This window comes from Molossus molossus, unplaced genomic scaffold (assembly GCF_014108415.1).
Source record: "Molossus molossus isolate mMolMol1 unplaced genomic scaffold, mMolMol1.p scaffold_m16_p_6, whole genome shotgun sequence".
Lineage (NCBI taxonomy): Eukaryota > Metazoa > Chordata > Mammalia > Chiroptera > Molossidae > Molossus > Molossus molossus.
Window position 1 is genome coordinate 3868705 of NW_023425399.1, and position 23333 is coordinate 3892037.

Here is a 23333-nt window from a genome sequence, read left to right on the forward strand (position 1 = left end):
CTCCACCGCTCTCCGTCCTTCCTGATTTCCGGTCCTCCTCGCCTGTTCTTAAATTTTTTTTTTTTATCCTCACCTGCGGACACTTTTCCATTTTTTGTTCAGACAGAGCAGGCAGGAGAGAGAGGAAGAGAGAGAGAGAGAAACATCGACGTGAAGGGACACATCGAGTGGCTGCCACATGCACAACCCAACCAGGGCCGGGGACAAACTGCAACCGAGGTACGTGCCCTTAGTGGGAACCGAACCCGGGTCTCTCTGGACCGCAGGCCGACGCTCTAACCGTTGAGCCAAACCGGCCGGGGCTCCTTGCCTGTTCTTAAATGACCCTGTTCCTGTTATTGTTTACTGATGTGTTTATTTCCTTCTCAGCTCCGTGGATCAGGGGTCTTATCGGTCCCGTCCACCCTGGCCCCCCAGAATCCAGACCAGGGCCTGGCGCACAGAAGACACTCGGGACCCCGAGTTCCACGAATGAACAAATGAGACGGTGGGCTTCTCGAGGGTCCTAAGGAGTGGATCTCGTCCACCCCCATGGCGGCAGAGGGGAGGGAGGGGCCTGCCAGGGAAGTCAGAGGAGGCCCCTTCTGTGGGCGTTGGGCCCTGGGCACCCCACACCCATGGCCCGCAGGCGCTCTGGGCCTTTGGGAAACAGTGTGGAAACCCCTCCCCAGGGCCGGAAGCAGCCAGACCCAGCTTGGAGGGAGGCCAGGGTCTAATTATAGAAGGCAGGGTGTGAGCGCAACCAGCCCTCCGGTGGGAGGAAGTGGCACTCTGGTGGGAGGGGGTGGCACTCTGGTGGGAGGGGGTGGCACCCTGGTGGGAGGGGGCGGTGCTCCTCCGAGCTCTGATCAGCACCCAGGACTTGTCCGCTCCACCTTACCACAGTCCCCACCGGGAGAGGACAGGTGGTGAATGGATCTGGCTCCAGGGGAGGTGGCCCTGACAAGACAGGGGACCCTGGTTCCAGCTGTGGGGATGGCCTGGCACCTGGCTGTGCGTCACACGCCTCGTCTGCTTTGGCCAGCCTCTGTGCCTTGGTCATAAAACACGGGGCGGCTAGTCCAGGTTCAGAGTGGGTGTCGCGGTCGTTTCGGGCAAGTCGGGAGCTCTCTGGGCCTCAGTTTCCCTCCTGACATGGGTGGAGGAGAACCGTGTGCCTCCCAGTCTTTGGGAGGGTTCGCCGAGGCCTAGGACAGCCTGGCACAGGGCGCGGGCGAGGGAGGGGTTCCGTGTCGTCAGGGGCTGTGCGAGGGGGGCGGGGAGCGGGCTGTCAAAATGAAAACGTGGGGCCCCTTGTTCAAGGGTTACTGAGAATTTCAACACACAGGCAGCCGAGCACAAACCTGGCATGGGGCCCTTCTGAGCCCCGTGTGACTGCCAGGCCGTGTGCCCATGAATGACGTGGGTGGATGCCCGGGGTGGGCATCTGAATGGGAAACACACCATCAGAGCACCACTCGCCTGGGAGGCCATCCACACACAGGCTGTGTCACCGGGGACACGCTGCAGGGAAAATCAGGGCAGGGCGGCGGCTCCCACTCTCTCTCCCACTGAGCCAGCTCCGGCGGCAAGTGCCGCAGAAGGTCGATGCGTCTGTGGCATTTTGTTTCTTAAAGGAAGAAAAAGATTCGTGACGAATGTTCATGTTTCATTCTGGGTAATGCTCCGGTCTGGGTAGTGGTGGCAGGGGTCACTGTTCCCCTGAAGTTTTCCGCAAGTATTCTTTTCTCAAGAAGTACGTCTCAGTGCCTGTAAACGCTTGAAAGCATTGCCTAAGGAAAGCGCTGTTCTCTCCTAAGCTCCTGAGAGCCAGGGGCCCTGGAAACGCAGTGTGAACTGAGCGCCTGCTCTGTGCCTGGCACAGGGCTGGGTCCCAGGGAGTTAAAAACAAGCATTTTCCCCACCAGGTGCCCAACAAGAGGGACAGTAAACAGGCCTGCACGTCCTGTGTGCTGGGACCCACACACAGGAGCCCCAACTCTGGCCTGGGCCTGCTGTTGGGCCATTTTCATGAAAAAGCAGGATCTTGGGGATCTGTTCCCTCTTGCAGAAGGACAGCTGGAGCCTTGCAGAAGTCTGCTGGCCGGACGCTGTGGGCAGGGAAACGCCTCAACTGGAGCGCTCGCCTTGCCTGCCGGGGCAACAGCAGCCTCTTTGGCAGTAATGGGAGGATGACATCAGACAGTGCTGTTCTCTCGTCATTTGTCTCCCTTGTTTCTTTAACTTTTTATTTTGAAATAATTTTAGATATACAGAAAATGTGCAAAGACGGTCTGAGTTTCCATGCCCCCTCCCCCCAGCTTCCTCTACTGTCAATATCTTACATAATACTACAGTGAGCAAAACTAAGAGACTGGTTTTGGTGCAACACCATTAACTAAACCACAGACTTTACTTGGATTTCCTCCCTGATATCGTTTTTCATGGCATTTGGTCCTCTTGTCCCCTTAGTCCCCGGCAGCCTGGGGAGGTTCCCACTCTCTCTTGGTCTTTCACGGTCTTGCCGTACGCGCTGAGTATCAGCCAGGGATTCTGTAGACTGTACGCCAATTTGGGTTTTAACATGCACATGTTTAAAGTGTACAATTCCGGGGCTTTGAGTGTAGCCGTCACCGTTCCAGACATCCCCATCACCCCAGGAGGAAGCCCTGTGCCTGTCTCCCATCGGGTTCACCCCCACGACCCTCCCCCGCGTTCCCTCCGTCTCCACCCCCACCTCTATCTGTCTGTGGCTCCGTTTCCGTTTCTCTTTCCCTTTCTCTTTGTGTCTCTGCTTCGCTCCCACACATTCTCTTTCTATTCCTGTGTCTCTGTCTCTCCCTCTCTCTCCGTCTGACTCCCCTTCTGCTGCATCTCGGTTCTGAAGGGGGCACAGGCACATCCCCAGAAAACAAACAAAAAGCAATGGCCAGGCATGCTCAGCGCTCAGACAGACGGGGTGAGGACAGAACACCTGAGGGCTCTGTGGCCAGGTGGCTCAGGGGGTCTGTTCGCCAAAAGGTGGTGGGTTCGATTCCCAGGCAGGGCACATGCCCAGGGGACGCGTATGAGGCAACCAATCAATGTTTCTTTCTCACATCAATATTTCTCTCTCCCTCTCTCTAAAATCAATACAAACATATCCTTGGATGAGGATTTAAAAAAAAACAGCACCTGAGGGCTCTGGTGATGGGGGGCGGGCAGCGTGGGACTTCACTCGTCCCCTCTAAGGAAGGGATGAGGGTGCCAAACCTCCAGGAGGGAAAGCAGCCCGCCCTAGAAGAGCCACTGGGAGATGTCCAAGCGAGAGGGCAGCAAGAGCAAAGGCCCTGGGGCAGGAAGGAATTCCCAGAAGCCGAGCCAGGGAGCCATGGGAAGCTAGACAGAGGTCTCTCTACATGCCAGACTCGCTCAGTGGGAACCCCAAATGCCTCCCCCTCCCCCGCTGGGCTCCCAGCCTCTGAGGCAGAAGCCCCAGCCAGCTCAGGACAGGGTGAGTTATGTCTGAACCTCCAGGCATTGCCAGCACCCCCACTGGGGGCCAGGCCACACGCTCAGCACGGGGACTCTGAGCTGCACCCGACCGGCCTCTGCCTGGGAAGGTCCAACAGCAGAAAGGCACAACCCAGGCTCAAAACAAAAAAAAGTGTGTGTGTTGATTTATTCAGTCAATTACTCCAGAAACGCTGAAGGAGTTGCCTGCTGCGTGCCCGAGCCTCAGACTGGCATGGGCAGTGCCCTCCCGGGCTCCGGGCCTAGCCGGAAGCAGCCCCACCCACCCCTCCCGCCCTGCAGGGGAGAAAGGCTTGCACTCAGACGGCCACTGCGCATCGGGCACGAAGCTCTTGGGCCCACTGCATGGTGGACGAATCCCCAAGGGGATGACCCGTGTTCGCAGCACGGTTTCTAGAGCACAACGACATGGGTCCAAGTCCCAGCTCAGCGGGTGTTTGCTGAGCCTCCTTAGGCACGTCCCTCCCCCTCGCCGGGCCTCAGTTTCCTCCCCTGCACCGTGGGGTGCTATGAGAGCCAAAGGAAAGAATGCTAGTGCCCAACACTCACCCACCCCCGCCCGCCAGTCCGGGAGCCCTCCTCGACCTGCGCTGAGTTTATTGGCCACGCGACTGTTCTTCCAGCCCAGGCCGGAGGGGAGGGCTGGCCAGGTCAGGAGGGTCCCAAGCAAGCTGGGGACCTACCAGGCATCCACCCCCAGGGGTGCAGCTTAGGCAGCTGGGGGAGGGACAGCTTTTGCAACAGCTGAATACTGGCTTGTGTCCTAAAGTCACCACAGGCAGCACAAGGCTGGCTCGCATGGTCCAAGGGCCTGGCTGCTGGAGCCTCATTTGTGATGCAAATGGCTGGCAGAGGGTTGCAGTCCTCACCCAGGGCCCTGAACTTTTATTCTGAGACAGCAGAACCTGGGGAGGGAAGGAGAGGGAATCCTCCAGCCGGTGCCTCTGCAACGGAGCTTCTGCCAGTTCCAGGTACAGCGTGACCCGAAGGGGAGCTCAGCGTGCAGCGGTGGGCATCCAGGTATCTGCAGGGCTGTGGTCCTCGCTGGAGGCTCTGGGGGAGAACCTGCTTCCAGACTCATTCAGATGGCCAGTGGATTCAGTTCCTTGTGATTGTAGGACTGTGGTCTCCAGTCCCTGATGCCTGACAGCAGGGGGAAGGTCTTTGCTCCTGGAAGCTGCCCACATTCCTTCTTGTCGCGGGGCCCTTCAGCAACAGCGGGTCCGGCACCCCTCACTCTCCGGAGCTCCTCACTTTCCCCTCCTGCTGCCTGTCTGCCTCCAGCTGGAAGTTCTGCTGTGTCTCCCGAACCCACCTGGGGAATCCAGCCCCCTCTCCCTGTGCCGGGTCCCAGCCCCTCTGCCCTGTGACCCGACATGCTCGCACGTTCCAGGGACCCCAGCGCGGACTTGGGTTCTGTCGCTTGCAAAGGAAAGACTTGTTTGTCCTCCTGGAAAATAGTTAGCTGGACACGGTGGCTCAGGCAGCCGAAAATCGCCGGCTTCACGGAGAATGTGTGTTGTTTTACTTTCGGGAAGTGAAGCCCTGTGCAGGGGGCCCGGGAATGTGCCTCCAGCACACCGCCCAGCCCAGCCCTCTAGGACTGTCCCCTGCTCCAGGGCCTCGTTTCCAGGCTTGTACACCCACAAACAGGGGCGCATGCTTTGCTGGGACACAGAGTAAATAAACTGGTGTTTATACCAGAGCCCCACAGGGTGGCCACTTGGCTCCGAGACAGATATGGTCAAAATTGAATTCCACGGCCCCTGGAGGAGGGCCAGGCTGCCAAGAGGAGCCCGGCGGGAGGCACCCTGCCCCACACTCCCAGGGGCGACTCTGGCGACCCCAGAAGGCTCCAGGTGGGGAGGGGGGTCACCTAGCCGCCCACTTCTGCTTGTCCCCCCCGTGTCCATTCTAGGCGGCCTCTCCTCTCTCTGGCCTCCTGTGGGCCGTCCCCAGGCCTGGGACCAGGGTGCCCATGTCCCTCCCGTGCATTCTCCCATGAAGACACCCCACGGCCTCAGACCCCTTCTCTTCAGCTTGGAAGGTCTTTTTATGTAAATTCCTTAGCACTCCTGTGATCGACAAGTATTTTTTTTTTTATCCTCACCCGAGGATATTTTTCCATTTTTTGTACAGATAGAGTGGGAGGGAGAGAGAGGAAGAGAGAGAGAGAGAAACATCAACGTGAAGGGACACATTGAGTGGCTGCCACCCGCACGACCAACCAGGGCCGGGGACAAACTGCAACCGAGGTACATGCCCTTAGCGGGAACCGAACCCGGGTCTCTCCGGACCGCAGGCCGACGCTCTAACCGCTGAGCCAAACCGGCCAGGGCTGATCGACAAGTATTATAAGTCCCCCTACATGCCCAGCACTGGGCACCGTGGCTGGGCACCATTAAGGATCAGGACGGCGAGGACACTGCTGCATGCTCCCAGCTCCTGGTCCAGGACGGGGACAGGAAAATGCACTGAGAAGTACAACACCTAGGAGGCGGGTGAGGGGAGCAGAGTGAGGGACGGCAGCAGGGGGTGGCAGAGATGGGGACACGGCACGAATATCTGCACTCCCGGCAGAGGGCGCTACGCATGTGCCTTGGGCAAGCGTGGCTCCTGGGAAGGGCACCAGAGAGGTGGCAAGGCCAGCGCACCGCAGCCGCGGAGGCCGCCGCAAGGACCTGGACTTTATTCCAGGGCAATGGGGAGCCACAGAGGCCTCTATGCTGGGCGCAGCATTCTGAGTTCCCTTTTAGAGGATGCAGTGGGTTACCGTCAACAAGAGGCAAGGCAGCAAGAATGGCCCCCGGCCCCACCCAGCTCTGGCTCATTAGACACCCAGGAGACCAACACAAACGAGGCCGGGACGAAGAAAACACCCCACCCGGCTGGTATTTGGACTGTGTCCACACAACTGATATCGAACACGCACCAAGCGTCGTCTTTCAGTTCTTGTTGCTTGGCTGTAAACAACCCAGAACTGTGTTAAGAGAAACAGTAAAACTGCTGCCACTCTCTGGGCTAGCTCCTTCCCAATGGTTTCCATACACACACAGAGATTATTTCATACAGTTCCTCTGTTTTGAAAAAATTTCCCCAAGAGTGTTAATTTTATAATTTAGAAAAATAATGCCTTTATATTTAATTTCTCTAAAAACGCCCTCGGGACCAGGGACGGGGAGCCAGCTGGAGCCCCCCCCTGGCTGAGTTGTCTCTGCTACATCCAACTCGGCTGTCTGGTGAGCCGGTCTTGGGGGGTTCGCCCCCTCGATCTCTAAGTCGTTATACACCCCAATGTGTACACAGGTTTGGGGTAGAGCAGGCGGGGGGTGGGGCTGATAAGCAGAGCCAGGCACTTATCAGCCCCTGCAGGAGGCCCAGGAGGTATCTGCAGGGCCAGGTGCCCACCTCACAGCATGCCCTGTGCAGACACCCAGCCCCAGGGCATGCTGGGCAGCTGCCTTGCTATTTTCACTGTATCCGCATGGTCCCCAACCCCAGGGGGTTCCTGGTTTGGCGTTTACGTCTCTGGGGGACAAACACAAGCGTGACTCAGCAGCTGTGGCAAGCTGGCTTTGGGGTGAGGGAGGTGGTAGAGACCTGAGTGGGGGTGGGGAGGCCTGAGCCCAGTCTCCCGCAGGGCAGCATGTGGCCTCCAGATTCAGGATGCTCTCTGCCACACACCAGCTCTCTGGACTTGGGAGGGGGCTGAATCTCCCCAGCCTTGGTTTTCCCATCTGTGAACTGGGCCCAGTAAACCTCCCACAAGTTGCTGGGAGTATTCAGGAAAAGAACAGACACAAGCCTGGCCAGTGTGGCTCAGTGCTTGAGCATCGACCCTGCACCAAGAGGTCACCGGTTCGATTCCCGGTCAGGACACATGCCCAGGTTGTGGGCCTGATCCCCAGTGGGGGGCGTGCAGGAGGCAGCCAATCGATGTTCTCTCTCATCGATGTTTCCATCTCTCTCTCCCTCTCTCTCAAAAAAAAATCAATAATAAAAAAAAAAGAATAGACACAAAGCCACAGAAAGTATTCAATAAATGTCAGTTTTCATGACTTCTGGGACTCTAAGGACAGCTTTGGCTCTGGGGTGAGCGACCACAGCAAGTGTGGGGGTGATCATCTCGTTTGACGGGAAACACGAGGTCCATCCACAGGCAAGCCCGGGGGTGGTTTCACAGGGTCAGGGGGGTTTTCTCACATCCACCCTCAGGAGCTTGGTGGGGTTCCTCTGGGCCCGCACGCCACCTCCCGCCGCCTCTGGGGCCCAGGAACGGAGGCTCCACCCCTTGGGGTCTCAGTTCCTCCATCTGTGCAATGGGACACTGTTCACCCTGTGGGTAACCAAGACCACCCCCGAGAGGTGCTGGCACAGCGCCGGCCTGGGTCGGTGCCACAGACGTTGCCCGTGTGGTCACTGTGGTGACTAGTGGCTGCCCCCGCGTGCACAGGCCAGGGTGACCTTGGAAGCTCCTGGGTTCGCCACCATCCAGAGCCCTCAATCCCGGGCCCCGGGAAGATGTGTTTTGAGGCCTCAAGGCATGTCCCAGAGGCTGCCACTGGCAGATAGCAACAGGAAGTGGGTTGGCTGAGAGTGGCCCCCCAGATAACCCTGGCAGCACCCCACAACCCCCTCCCCGCCCCCACACCCTTATCAGCTGCGGCAAATGTGTGCTCTGAGCCTGGAGCCCCAAGAGGACCTCCCTGACCCTTGCCAGGGTTTGCAAACTAAGACCCAGCCAGCGGGAGGGGCAGGCGAGGAGGGACAGGAGAGGGTCCCTGGACAGGAGAGGGAACCCCGTCTGGCAGGATCTCACCTGACTTGACCCCAGGAGCCCGGACCCTTCCCTGGGCAGAGGCCGGGGGCCCTGGACCACTGAAAGGGGGCTTTACAAACCTTAAAGTGCAAGCAACCGGAAAAGGCCCAAGAAGGCCCCTTGGAGACCCCTGGAATGATGCAGGGAGGTTCCCAGGTCCATCTGAGCCCCCTCTCCGCATCGGGGTGACCGCATCTCACTTCGAAGCCGAGGGCTGACCACGTGCAGTTGTCATGGAGTCGTCCGTCAGTGGGTCCCACCCAGTCGCCCAGCTCTGCGTGGCTGCTCCGCACTCCGGGAGTCGCTCCGCCTGTTCCATGTGGACACTGACGCTGGTCCCTGCCCCCCTTTTCATTCTAGGGCCCCAGCCTCTCCCAGCTCAGATCTGCCCAGCACACTCCAACCTGATGGATGGTCCCCAAACTCCCACTTGTGTCCTTTGCTAGAAATCTCTGATGCCCACTCGCCATCGGCGGCTGAATCAAGTTCACAATGTTTGCAGGCCTCAGTTTCCCTGCTGTGCCCAGCACAGCACTGGATGCGGGGGAACAAGGTAGAAACTCTGGGCCCTTCTCATGGAGGTGTTCCGGTGAGGTGGGACAGGGCTGGAGGAAGCTTCTGGGACAAAGAAACTTTTGAGCTGAGAGCTGAAGCAGTTCAATTGTACAAGCTACAGGCTTCACAGCAAGTGCAAAGGTCCTGGGGTGAGCTGTGCCAGGTGTGGGTGGGAGACAACAAGGCCAGGGCCTCGTCGGCCACAGTGATAGCTTTGACTTTTCCAATGAAGATGATGGGGAGCCACAGAGGGCTCTGAGCTGGGGAGACATGAGGGTGCGGAAGAGTTCAGAGCACCTTGAGTCTCTGGCTTGGCCACTGTGTGGAAGGTGAGGGAGGGAGATGGGGTCCGGCTCTGATCTGCAGGGTCAGAGGACGACAATCCTGGTGCCTGGAGAATGACTGGCCCCAAGCAGGTCATACCCAGGACCTCTGGGCCTTTGCTCAGACCGACCTTCTCAGCAGGAATGCCTACTCAATGCCTGCAGATGACCGGGAGCCCCTTGTCCTGCACATCCCAGCTGCCCTCGATGCCCCTCCCACCTGTGGCATCGGCCCTCCCACCCCCAGGTTCAGAGGACTTCCCGCTGACGGAATCGATTGCTGCAGAGCTTGCCAGGGGCATCTGCGTACCGCAGTCCCTCCCAGACCGGCTCACTGCACATTGTTCTGGGCCTAGGATGTCTCTCCAGCTCCAATCGTCACCTCCCTAAAGCGCATCTCCGACCTCCTCCCCTCAGTGCTCCTTCTCCAGCTACCCTGGCCTCCTTGGTCCATGCACCCTACCCCAGGACCTTTGCACTCGCTGTTCCTCTGCCTAGAGCCCAGCCATTCTCCAGCATCCTGCAATACTTCCTTCAGCATGATCAGTATTTGAAACTACTCCATTTGCAAGTCTGGTGTCTCTCCCCCCAGACGGTGTTTATGACTATCTCTGGTGCTCTGCATGGGACGCAGCACACGTCAGTGATAAAAATGATTGAGTTGACAGCCTCTCCAGCTAACGCCTCCTCCGAGGCCCCAGTGATTTCCCTGGTGCTGAGTGATGGCTCCAGCTGAGTTCTGGGAGAAGCTGGCTCTGTCCATGCCCAGGTTGGGGCCCCCAGACCAGGACCTCCTTTCCTAGCTGACCTCGCGCCCACGGCTGCCAGCAGCCCTGACTCAGCACCTGCCTTTCTCTCGGGGAGCGGCCCCCACCTCATGGGGCCCTGCTGGAGCTGTCAGCCACAGTACTGGTCCCCACCCCCACCACGACCCCCAGGGCCTGCTCTGAGCACAGCAGCCACACTGAGCCAGGGGGGTCTCCCCTGGGGTTCGGGCAGACTGCCGGGGTGAGGAAGCACCTGGGGGTGCGGCCAGGGGTGGTGACGGGCCGTGTCTGGCCCAGCACCCTGGATGCCTGCGGGCCGGGCCGGCACAGGGAGGCGCTCGGTGGACTGTGGTCAATTAAAACCCTGGGCAGAAGGGTCCCTCGTGAGTGACACCGTGTGGCCCTGACCTGCTCATGGTCACTGGGGGGAGGGGGGGAGATTGAAGGTGCCCATGTCGAGTGATTAATTACAAACCAACTTTTTCTTTACAGAAAACAAGTTTTATTTTTATCATCAGAACATTCTAATAAAAATATTATTATAACATTAGCTACCTGTATCTCCTGGGCCGTGCCGCGACGTCAGGCGTGTCGCCAAGCGTGTGCCTGCGTCAGTCCGCCCCAAGGCCTCCCGCTTCCCTGAGGTAGGTCTGAAGGAACACCCCCAGCGCCCCCCAACCTTCTGCCCACTCTCCAAGTCCCTCAGCCAGGCTGCCCCACCTCACCCTCCCGCTCCCCCGAAGCAGAGCGGGGCCTCTCCAGGAGCCCGTCTCTGTGCTGGGACCCCCTCCACGGGGCCCCCAGGCAGGCGGGACAGGTCAGGCGGCCTCGGCCCAGGCTGGTGCGCAGCAGGGGACACCGAGAGGGTGGGGACGCTGTGGCCCGGCCCCACCGCCAGCATCACCTAGGGCCCCCTCCCTCTGCCCTCTCGGTGGTGACGGGCGGGGACAAGCTTCTGAGACAACTTACTGCCGCTGAGAGAGACCCACTGTCTGGAGACACCCACCTTCCGAGGGGCTCCCAGCGCTCGAGCGACACTTTTCAAACAGAAACACTGTCCTGTCTCCTTGGGCAGAGCCACGGACAACAGTGAGAGCCTCAACGTCGAAAACAGGCCTGGATTCTGGTGGCAGGAGCCCCCACTGAAAAAATAAACTGAAGTTCTCGGTCATCTTAGTAGCAAAACGACGACAGTAAGAAAAAAGGCTGCAGCGCTCGGAGGGCGAGGGCGCGGCAGCGGCTGGTGGCCCTGCTGCACCGGGACCTCGGGGCCTCACAGAAGGCCCCCGCGCCCTGGCCAGGAGGGGGACTCCCGAGGGCGCCCCGCACCCGGCCGCGTTCACAGCTTGTGCGGACGGCGCCGCGGGCAGTCCATCTGGTCGCTCCGTGGGTTTCCCTGGGTAAGGCATCTCTGAGCAGGAGTTTCTAGAGCCAAAGGGCCGCTGGCTCTGCGGGGGGCCTGGCCGGAGCTGGGGCAGGGCGGGTGGAGGGAGAAGGCAGGCGGTGTGCTGGGAGGTCCGGTTATTCGTCTAGAGCATCATCCTTCTTTTCTCAAAGTCCTCCCTTGAGATATGGGGGGTCCTGGGTTTAAAGGGAAGTGGTCTCCGGGCCATCCGGGGTGCAGGCAGGGGTTCTGTGGGGTCCCCCAAGGCACGGATGCCAGTGTGCACCCCGAGCTCGGCCGGCCACTTGCCTGGTGGGTGTGTGGGTGACGGGTCGAGCCCCGGGCAGCGGCCTCATTGCATCCTGTCGGGCTGCAGCTGCGGAGCCTGGTACTGCACAAAGGTGGTGCCCGCGGGGGCTGCGGCCGAGAGGCCCGGGGGCACTGCCGCTGGGTAGCCGTAGCCCACGAAGCTGGTGACCGAGGCGGGCGAGGCGGCATACGGGTACTGGTCGTAGGTGGCCGGCGGGTACTGGGTGTAGGCCGGGCTGGCCGGCGTGTACTCAATGAAGGGTGAGGACAGTGACGGGACAGGGGCAGCCGGGATGACCACGCTGGGCTGGACGATGGCTTGCGGGTAGATGTAGTGGGGGGTCAGCCTGTGGGGTCAAAGAGAGGGGGTTGAGGGTCAGGCGACAGGCTGGCTCCGGGTGGGGCCCAGAGTGCTGGGTGCTGCTATGTCCCCGTTGTGGCCGGAACACGTCAACTGTGCAGGTAGGTCTGTGCCTCGGCTGTGCCTGCCACCCTCCCCTCCCCAGTGGGCCCTTCCCAGACCACCGACACGATCAGGGGGCCACGTCTGGAAACGAATCAGAATCTCGAGTGACGGCAGGCACCAAAGCCAGCGGCCTTCCGAGCTCGAGTCCCCATGCGACCGCCCAGGCCGCCGCCTGGCCCCATGCCGACCGCCCTGCTCATCACCCAGCACCTGCCTTCACCCAGGACACCCTGCACAGCCTGCTGGTTCAGCACATCTGCCTCCGCCCAAAGCGCCGGCTCCCCAAGGACATGCGCACCTTTCCTGGCAGCGGTCCTGGCCCCCAGAGCTCAGTGCGCACTGAGGAGGCGCACACGCACGCAATGGGACGGACACGTACGCGAGGGGATGCACACACACGCGATGGAAGGGACAAGTACGCGAGGGGATGCACACGCACGCGATGGGACGGACACGTACGCAAGGGAATGCACGCACACGCGATGGAACGGACACGTACGCGAGGAGATGCACGCACACGCGATGGAACGGACACGTACGCGAGGGGATGCACGCACATGTGATGGAACGGACACGTACACGAGGGGATGCACGCAATGGAAGGCACACGTACGCGAGGGGATGCACATGCACGCGATGGAACGCACACGCACATGCACGCGATGGAATGGACATGCATGCAATGGAAGGGACACGTAGGGAGGGGATGCCCACGCACACGATGGAAGGGACACGTACGCGAGGGGATGACATGCACCCGATGGAAGGGACACGTACGTGAGGGGATGACATGCACCCGATGGAAACACATGCAACATGACTGGGGAGGCCATCGGGCCAGGGGGAGGGTTCAGGAGGGAGCCACCAGCAGTGAGTGCTGCTGAGAACAGGGCCGGTGACTAGATCTCGCCCTCAGGCCGGCCTGCCCATCACCCCTCACATGACCCCCTTGCTTTACAACAGAGAAATGAGCTCAGTAGCTGCCCGAGGCCCGAGGGCAATGGAAAGAGGGGCTGAGACCTCTTAACCCCCAGGCTGGTCCCACCTGCAGGCTAATGTGCAAACTGTCACCAGGGCCCAGCCAATGCTCACCTGGCCCCCCAGGTACAGACCGACTCCTGTGTGCTACAGACGGGAAAGTGTCAGCATGTGCCCACTCTGCCAAACAGCCGCTGGGCTGCCCCGGGTAGGTGGCTGAGCCTCTCGGAGCCTCTCGGAGCCTCGTGGCCCACTGGGCGGAGGGAACCCATGGGGTTGACATGGTTGTAGGCATCTCCTCCTCCTACCAGCACGAGGTACAAAAAATGGGGCCACCAGGGCAGTGAGACCCCAATTTCCTTCTGCACCTGGGAGATGGGCTCAGGATCCCTGCCCTGCCCCCGCTCCAGAGAGAAGAGGGAAATGTCCCCAGGGTGCTCCATTCCCCTGCAGGGGCGGGAACAGGGCAGCAAGCAGGCCCCCGACTCGGCACCCAGGAGAAGCCCTCGCTCCAGAGTAAAGACAGAGGCGCTTAGATATCAGCAGCACCCACGGAATCGGTGGAGACCCCACGAAACCCGCGGCGAGGCTGAAGCGGGAGGCTTCCGTTCCCACGGGTGCGGGCTCACGCACTCCAGGGTGTTTACCACGTCCCACGCACAGGCGAGGGGCTCGCGAGTCCCGGGGCTTGACCGCCCTCGGCAGAACGGACCCGCGTGCGCCGTTAGGAGTAAAGAGCACGGGTCACAACAGCCCCGACACTGCCCAGGGGCCCGCCCGCTGATGCGTGGGCAGAGGATACACAGGTGGTGGGAATCCAGGCCACATCAGCCACGCAGAAGGAACACGTCCTGACACGGCTACCGTGCTGGATGGACCCTGCGGACCTTATGCTCAGAGACGTCAGCTCAACAGAAAAGGCCATACACTGTGTGACTATCGCTGTGACCGTCCACAACAGGCGAGCCCAGAGGGACACAGTGGTCAGATGGCAGGGACTCCGGGAAGGGGGAGGGGAGGGCCTGGGGTCTCCTCTGAGGGCAAGTGCTGAGTCACACAGTGGCGATGGCCACACGCCTCCAAAGGACAGACCCAGAGCCAGAAGAAGGTCACCGCAATAAGAGCACATATGCGAGGGCACCCTGAGCAGGAACGAACCACTAGTGGAAGTGGGTGCTGGCTGGACCTGGCGTGGGCAGAGCTGAGGTGGACAACGCCCCTGGGACCCTACGGCCCAAGCAGCCAACTCCCGAGAGGTGAGTCTGGGGCACACCTGGCTCCATGCCTGAGGTGCCCCCAGCTCCTCTGACCGCTGGGCCCCCTAGGCAGAGCACCCCAGCGGGTGCCATGGCAACACACCCACAGCAGATGCAGCAGCTCCTTCCTGCACCCACATGGCTGATCTCTGCAGTTTGTCAGGAGGCCCTGGCTGGGGGCCACGATGCCTGCTTCCCCCGATCCCTTTAGAAATGTCTTCTGTCCCCCCTCCCTCGTGGGAACAAGAGCCTTGAATGGAGCCGGGCCTAGGTTCAAATCCCACCCAGTCCTCCGAGCTGGGAGCCAGCCTGCACCCGTCGAGGGTACACCCTAGACCAGGACGGGGCAACGAGCAGGCTGTGCGACCCCAGCCTCCTGGGGCTTGGATTCCAGGAGGGACAGAGGTCACACACACACACGTCCACCCGGGAACCCGTCCTGGGACTCCCGGGGTGCTCAGGGGGGCTTCTCGGAGGGGGTGACTGCACAGAGCTGGAGCTGCACGGCCTGTCTCCCCACCCCTGGATCTCACGTGAGCCACTGGAGGGTGGGCTCTGCCCCGACACCCAGCAGCACAGCCCTCAGGCACACCCCTCCGAACAGAGGTGGCCTGGGGAAGGGGCAGAAACTGGACGCTGCATGCCACGGGGCAGTGCCCGCCATGCCGCCGCCGGGGCCATCGTTTGGCTTCCGGAACCTCGGAACATTCCTTAGCTTGAGGTCGTGGAAGCTTTGAGCCCAGAACAGCTCCAATCACGGGCAGGGGTGGCCCTACCTCAGACGCCCCCCCACATTTGCTAAAAGTGTGGGCCCCCATAGACACATTGGATGGAGCCGGGACCCTGCAGCTGACAGCCCCCCGAGATTCCACACACACTCAGGCTCGGGAATTGCAGCCCAGACCAAGGCCTCCCCTGTCCACGCAGCAGACGCACCTGGGCTTCCAAACGCCAGGCTCCTGGACGCTGTCAGGACGGGCTGTGCCCTGGCCCCCCAGGGCTGCCCTGCTGGGGGAGTCACACATGAGAAGGGGGAACGATGCTTAAGCTGGGGAGGAAGGGGACCCTGCTTCCTGCCTCTCGGGGACACTGTCCACACCTATGTGCCTGTTTTCCTCAGGTGCTCTACCCGCCACTCAGAATGTGAAACCCCAAGATTACAAAGCTTTTCACAGCCATGAAAAAGTGCTGCTGTTACCCCACTTCCGAGAGGTGGAAGCTGAGGCTCAGGGAGGCCCGAGTGACGTGTGCAGTACCACAGCCGGGCCACGGTAAAGCAGAGCTGCCCCCGTCCGCCCCCACCCAGCACCTGTGCCCACAAGGACTGGTTCGGGCTGGCACCTGTGAACCCGGATCCACCTCGGGGTCCACCCGGATGGAGAGCGGCCAGGTACCGAGGGCCCGTCCAAGACCTGGCACTGCCGGTGCCTCCGCCCAGAGCTGGGTCCAGAGACTGGACCCAGACAGGTGCGCGCACCTGGCCTCCGACCCCAGTGACAGGGAGGGAGGCAGGTCCTGCGGCAGAGGCCCAGCACGGCCAGCTGCGGGCGAGAGGAAGCCGCAGCGACCAGGCCGGCCTCGCCCACACTGCCCCTCCGCCGTGCCCGGGGACAGTCCCAGAGCATCCCCTGGCTGGGCACCGGAAGAGGACCTCGGGGCGCGCCGTCAGAACTGAGACCCTCCGCGAGGACAGCGGGTCTCAGCCAGGGTGACTCTGCCCCCGGGGGCGTGGCCACCTCCGGGACACGACTGGCTGTCACAATGGGTGCCGCTGGCGTCCAGTGGGTGGGGCCCGGGAAGCTGCCGGCCCTGCAGCGAATTCCCAGGTCCAGGCCGGCGGAGACCCTGCCCGCGCTACAGAGAACAGACTTCTCGCCACGCTCACAACCACAGATGCCCATGCTGGGGCTGGGGAGGCGGCCAGGTGGGGACCGGGGTGCGCATGGGCACACATGGGTGCACGCCCCCAAGCCCTCCGGTGAGAAAGGAAACGCAGCCAAACCGCAGCCCGCCCTGTCTGAGGGCAGCCCCGACGCCCCCACACGCAGCAGGCAGAAGTCCCAGTCCCCTGGCACCAAGGACACGGGCACTTGTGCCCAGTGGGTTCCTTGACGCTCCGCCTACGCCCTGGAAAGGTCAGGGTGCCGCCGGGCTCCACATGCCTGATCTTTAGGCCTCTGAAAAGGGCCGAGCCTGGAGACACTCTGGCTGCTCCCCAGGGTCTCCTCGCCCTCTCCCGCCCCTCCACCGGGTGCTCCGTGCTCCCCCACCCCCACCCCACCTCTCGGAGCAGGGCCTCCACCCGCCCACACCCCACATGGCTCCACCCGGCGCCGGAGGGTCAGCCACGGGCGGAAGCAGCTGCTGGGCTGGAAAGGCTGAACCGCCCCAGAGAACCCGCCTCGGGCTGCTCTGGGGTCCAGGGCAGTGTAGCCAGCTGTCCAGCACCCCTGCTGGAGGGGGACAGGCCGAGTCCCTGTCCAGACCCCACACACTCAGTTAGTAGCTCACGGCCATGAGCACCCCAGCGACAGCCCCCGGAGACCAAGAACTCCACGTTTGGATCCGGCTGTGCCTGTCCGGTTCCTTGGCCCTGTGGCCCGTTGCCCCTCTGTAAACCGAGGGTGCCAGGGAGCCCGACAGAGCCCGTGGGTCCCCGAGGTCCCTCAGGGCTGAGCGGCGCGGCTGCAGGCTCCTGGGCAGGCAGGCGACGGGGTGGGCGACAGCCAGGGGTGGCCAGCACCCAGGAGACAGACGACCACAGTCTCCGCGCCCTCAGGAGTAAAAATAAAAAGGCAAATGGGTTGGTTTCACTTTCCTGCTCTCTGGAGGGCTGTGCCCACCGCCCTGGAGACACATGGCCGCTGGAGGCCTGACTTCAGGCTCCCAGGCTCCCCAGGGCACCCCACAACAGGCCGAGTGGGAGGGCGGCCGGACGCAAAGCTGGGGAGAGGTCCTCCCTGGGACCGTGCCAGGCCCCGGCACAGCGCCTCCACCAGAACCTCTTCTTCCCCAAAGAGTGGGCCCCACCCAGCCTCCCCTCACCGCCAAGACCAACCCAACCTGCCATTTGCTTAGGCCCAAAGCTCTGGAATCTTCTGAGATTCCTCTTTCTCGGACACATTCCTGAAAACGTCTTCAAATCCTACCCTTCTCACCCCAGCAGATCGGAGCAGCCACCGCGGCCTTGAGCCTGGATCTGCGCTCGGTCCCCTAGTGGGGCCCCCACTCTGGCCTGACAGCGCAGCCCACCCGGCAGCCAGAGGGCACGTCGCTTATTATTATTTTTTCCTTTACTGATTTTAGAGAGAGAGGAAGGGTGAGGGAGAGATGAAAACATTGATGACAGAGAACACTGATTGGCCGCCTCCTGCACGCTCCCCACTGGGGATCGGGCCCACAACCTGGGCATGTGCCCTGACCGGGAATCGAACCGGCGACCTCTTGGTGCAGGGTTGACGCTCCACCACTGAGCCACACTGGCTGGGCAGAGGGGTACTCTAAAGTGACCCGGCCCGCCTTCCCTCAGGGCCCACCTTGGCCCCAGTCACTCAGTAAAATCCAAACCCTGGGTCCCCAGGGCCCTAGTGAGCCGAGGCCGCCCTGCCGGGCCCTGCAGGCCCACCTCCCACTTCCTCCCCGCCCGGCCGCTCCTTTCGCCACCAGGACATGCTCATTCCCTCTCGTCTGCCCCTCCCACAGCCACTCAGCCGCGGGACACTCTGAATCACGGGGGGACTGGAGGGGACAGGGAGGGCCTGGGGAGGTCGGGCCTCCAGCCCTGCACCAGCAGGCACACACCTGCTGAATGAACTGCCTGAGTGCACAGCTTCCTCCTGCACCCGTGGGAGGGGCTGGGACAATGACCGGGTGCCCCCCGCCTGGACAGCACCTGTCACGTCCACCTGGCAGACGGGGAAACTGAGGCTCAACTAGGTAAGTCACAAAAATAAGGGGGGAACACACATGCTGAAAGGGGGCCTCCAGACTAGACTCTTCACCCAGCTGGGCATGAAGGGCTGGCCCACCTAGGGGCCCACTTGCCCTGCCCTCCTCCTTGGGGACACCCCCGTGAGGGGTGAGGTGCCCGCAGCAGCCTCTGCCTGTGGTCTGGCCTCCCCGGGCCGGAGGCTCCCAGACGAGGCTCTCCAGCCAGAGAAGGGCCTCCTGGGGCCAGGAGAGGACTCATCCTTGGACAGGGACCCAAGAACCACCCGAGGCTGGCACAGGCTGGTTTCTGTTACGGCAGACGGGGACAAACAGCAGGTGTGCGCCGGCCGCCGCCTCCCCCGCCTCACTCCAGTGAGTGACAAACAGGAAGTACCAGTCACCCCAGACACCTTGAAAGTAAAAACAAGCCACGTGATGCCCCACGGGGGAGAGGGCAGGCCTCCTCCCAGCGCCCACAGCATCTGGCTCTGATCTCACTTCCTGCCGTGCCCCCAAGACACTGCCCCTCCCCTCCCCCAGCTTCACTTCACCTTATGCAACAGTGATAAGACTGCCAAGGGGTGACGGCAGCACAGAGAGGTCCCCCAGTGATGACGTCCTACAACCCAGCGTGTTCCAAAGCCAGGACCGACGACAGGCATGTGACCACAACGCACCAGGCTCCAGGCCCGGCTGGATTTCATCCGTTTTGCCGTGTCCTGGTGTGTCCGCCGTCACACACAGCTCGCCCATCCCTGCGACCATCCCAGTGCAGGCTGCCCCACCCCCACCAGGAACGCCCTGCTCAGCTGCACCCACCACCCCTCCGGCCCCGATGGCTTGGCAACAGTCCGGCTACCCGCTGGAAGGGAGCACCTGGACGGGCACTTTCTTATCCAGTGTCCCGGGCACAGGGCCTGGCATGCAGCCGGCGCTCAATGGGCAGGCAACGAATGGACGACTGTGGAAACAGCCTTGTGTGTGCTGCCCAGGTCCATGTGCACCACATCCTCCTGTCCTGCCCTGGCCCCTCTCCTGTCCTGGCGACCGGGGGCTCCACTCGGGCCCCTGGACATGCACACTCTCGGTCTGGGGACAGCGTGGGCAGCGGGGACCTTCACCCACACGGTAGGTCCCCCACTCTGCAGGCCACATGGTCTGTGCAGTGCCCGGAGAAGGGCCCCTGGTGTCGCCAGTCCCAGGGGGTCGGGGTTTGACCCAGAGCGGGCCAGAGGGAGGTGCTGGAGCCCAAACTCAGGCCCCCGCACCGGCGCGGAGAGCTCAGGCCAAGTTTCTCCTCACTGGCGACAGACAGACCCCGTCATAGGGCTGCCATGCGACTTGTCACTGACATATCCCAGGTCTTCCTGAGGCCAGGCCCCGACCGACCGGCTCCGCACACAGCTCGCCCAGCCTCGGGTCGGCCCTGGGAGGCACCCCCAGCACCCAGGTGGGGAGAAGGGGCTGGACTGGCTCACACCCAGGCAGACCCCCGGGCCCCTGCTCCAGCACTCGGTGCACCTGACACCCGGCAGCCCCAACACTCCGTCTCGTCTTCGGGGCCCGGGCCCTCGCCTGGCACAGAGCAGGGATCAGTCAACGGGTGTGCAGCCACACCACGGCCCCCTTAAGAAGGGGGTGGGTAGGCTGTGCCCAGAGAAGCAGCTGGCCCTTCAAAAATAACCCGAGCAGGGGCTCCAAGTGCAGCCAGGCCCAGGCCCAACCTCAGATCCTGGCAGGCCCAGGCCCAGGCCCGAACCAACAGCCCTGACACCAGAAAGCCCCTCCCAGGCCAGACTGCCTGGACACGGGCCCCCCCAAACTGCTGACCTTCCCTCCTGCCTGCTGCCTGCCCCCCAGCCAGCAAGGGGACGCTCTCCTCCCTCGACTGAGCCGCTTGTCACCTGCCAAGGAGTCTCCTCCACACCCAGGCCTTGGCCCGTGTGTGGTCACACGATGGAAACGCACCATCAGCCCAGTCAGGTCCTGAAAGATCGCGTCAACTTCACAAAAAGGAGAAACACTGGGGGCAGGGGGCCCAAGCGCAAAGCACCGGGTGCAAGGTTCTCCGGCAAACTCTCCAGGCCGACATTACGACCCAGCCAGGCGAGGACGCCGCGGGGACCTTGCCGAAAGTGGGGCTGTGGGGTCCTTAGAGCAAGTCTGGGGAAGACCGGCCAGGCAGCAGAGGGGTTAACCGGCTCACCGGCTCAGCTGCCCGGCTCTGGCACCCACAGTGCCCCAGCCAACGACAGGCCTGCCGTGCTGCCAGCCAGGAGCTGACAAAACTGACCGGTCAGGCCCGGCCGTGCTCCCAACCCCGATTGTTTGCAAAGACAAAAGGGACGCTGACGGCTCAACTCTCCGGCCGGCAGGCGGGCACTGGGAGGCGACAGCTGACCAGGCAGCGCACCCCAGGGCCTCACCCGAGCCTGGGCCTCAGCAAGGCCTGGCGAGAGGCAGCACAATTCCGACTGTCCCTCTAATCCGTCGTCCCCGTTTGGACCTCTACCCCCTGGCAACCAACAAGAAGCTGGAGGCCGCTTCCCCGTCACAGGTATTCAATGGCCAGCCCGTAGGTTGTTACAAAACACCGTGGCCTGCTGTGGGGACGCATGGCGGTCATCTGTGACCGACCCTCGCCTACCTTCACGTGGGCCCCATGGGGTGGAGGTCAGAGGTCCCTCCACCCACCTGGAGAGCAGCGGCTGGGAGTGTGGGTTCTGGAGCCGGCCGCCCTAGAGGGGTTGTGAACCTTCTCTTTGCCTCAATTTCCCCGTCTATGAAGTGAGGACATGTCAATCTTAACCTTGGAGGACAGACACGCAGGAGCAGGGGCACCCAGCCCCCATGCCAACAGTGTATCAGATGAGGGACCCAAAGGCTCAGGGGAGGACGTCACCGCCAAGAAGGACCCAGCCGGCGATGGCAGCATCAGGGTTGGAGCCCGGGCCTGCAGGCTCCAGAGGCCGGGCACTGACAGTCACTCGAGTCCCAGGGGCAGCGGTGACAGCTCAGAACAGAGCCCAGACTGGGGCGGGGAAGGTACTGTTACATCTGAAGCAAGAAAGGGCTGTGTGTGCTCGGGGCGCCTGCCCTGGTCTCTGTGCCCCTCAGGAACACAGCCAGGGCCACGAGAACGAGGAGCGCCCTCCTCTTGGGGCGATGGCGGGAAGACTGGGGTGCCCCCAAACTCCTTCCAAGACAGCTACAGACATTTATGAAGCAGAACCCTGATGAGAAGAACACGCAGAACCACCTGCTGCTGGCCACCCTCCAGGCTCCCCTCCCCCCCTCCAGGGCAGACGAGCTGAGCTCCCACACATGCGCAGCCCTGGCCGAAGCCCCTGTGCAGGCACCCCGGAACCGTGGCCACGGAGCAATTCCTCGGTCATCTGGCTGACCCGCCCCGTCCACCGGAGCCTGGCTTTACCCCTGCTCTGATCCTTGGTCCACACGGCCCCAGGGATCCTCTCTGCATGGCAGGGGCAGACACGACCACCCACATGCACACACGTGTTCTAAAGAGACTGCCCACTTCACAGACGCCCTCTTCACCTCCTCCAAGGAACAGCTTCCCAACCCCAACAATAAACTCCCCGCACTGGGGTGCACGGCCGACGTCACACCGGAGCACGGCAGGCTCCTTTGTGCCCTGAAGTGTGCTCGTCCCTCCCCAAGCAGCTGCCAGGCCTCATTAGATGTTCTTAAAAAAAAAGCTAGGGGAGGGGGCCTTTTTTGGACGGAGGAGGGTGGGACCACCGCTCCAAAGCATGCCAGACAAAGGCCCGCAGGCCAGCGCGTCAGCCCAGGGACATCTGGCCCACCCTGGCTCACCTGCTGCAGTTTTCATGAACGTCAGACCCCGGCAGGCAGTGACCCGCTGCCACCATCTGTCAGGCGCTGGAGCAGGTCAGAGGGGTTTCCTCAGAAGAGCCCAGCTCGCCAGTCCCTCAGAATGTGGGCAATACTTCCAGAGTGCTCACCCACCCAAGCCGCGCCCATCCCAAGGCCTGCACTGGCACAAATCAGAGGTGCTGTGCCTGTCCCCACTTCGCAGGCGAGGAGACAGAGTAAAGGTGCCTGTGGCAATGCTGGAAGTCACAGCTGGTAAGGGGGAAGCTGGGATTTGAACCCAGGCCACAGGCTCCAGGGCCCAAGCTCCCCACCTCTCTGGGGTGTGGCCTCTGCTGGGGGTGGAGAAAGGCAATCTGCCTTCTCCCAGATCTCCCAGCTTGACCCCACCCCCTCCCTTCCCCCAGACGCAATCCTGTTTCTGGAAAGTTGGAGAAAGTGACCGACGGTTCTCCGGACACAGAAAGGTGGCTGCTAATGGCACAGCCAAGGCAGTGCGGTTGGCAGTCCTGGGTGAAATGGGCACCCACCTTGGGGGCCCCAGGAAGCCCCTTACCACGCCCCCAGCCAGCCACTCCACTCACCCGTACGTTCGCTGGATGAAGGTGGGGTGCAGCTGCTGTACGCCGATGGCAAAGCCTACAATGAGAGACCAGTTAGGGGCTGGGCCTCTGCACAGCCACACAAGTCTGACCAAAAGGGGCAATCCACTTCCCCTCCCCTCTCAGGCCACCGCAACATGGACCCCAAAGCTCCCAGTTGAGCAGGCCAAGGGACCTGGGGGACAGCAGCCTCTAGGCTTTCGTCCTTCTGACCTTAGGTCCCAGAGACCAACTTCCTCCCTCCCGTGAGGACAGCTGACAACTGGGTAACGCACCCTCCTCACCCTGTCCCACCAGCCCGAAGAAGGGGTCCAGCTCCCAACCTAGGGGATGACTGCCCTGCCCTGGCTCTGCAAGCACATGACAGCCGACTGCCACTCCTGGGGCGGGTGGGGGTGGGGTTCCCCTAGACAGACACCAGTGCTGAATATAGCAGCTAAGAAGAGCCAGGGAAGGGAAACAGCCTCTCACCAGAATGGAGGCTCCTCGGCTTGGCGCCCAGATAGGCCAGGTTCACGTTGGCTTTGCGGCCGTCGATGTTGGGGTTGGGGTCTTTGCAAGCCCTCTCAGCTGCCGCCCGGTCGGCCATAGTCACCT

The 23333-nt window shown here is 62.0% G+C and overlaps 1 protein-coding gene across 6 annotated transcripts in view; it reads right to left on the reverse strand.

The window, feature by feature from the left end:
• The window catches only part of RBM38 (RNA binding motif protein 38), a 52105-nt gene that overhangs the window by 27816 nt on the left and 956 nt on the right, over nt 1–23333 (reverse strand). For 4 of the 6 annotated variants that reach the window (XM_036244899.1, XM_036244902.1, XM_036244900.1 and 1 more), the window contains exons 2-3: nt 23208–23331; nt 22719–22773 (exon numbers count right to left, since the gene is read on the reverse strand). In XM_036244899.1, coding sequence (XP_036100792.1) covers nt 22719–22773; nt 23208–23331 — 179 coding nt within the window. Of the gene's footprint in view, nt 1–10451; nt 11997–22718; nt 22774–23207; nt 23332–23333 lie in introns of those variants that run through there. The other 2 variants (XM_036244898.1, XM_036244897.1) reach the window with 2 other exon arrangements.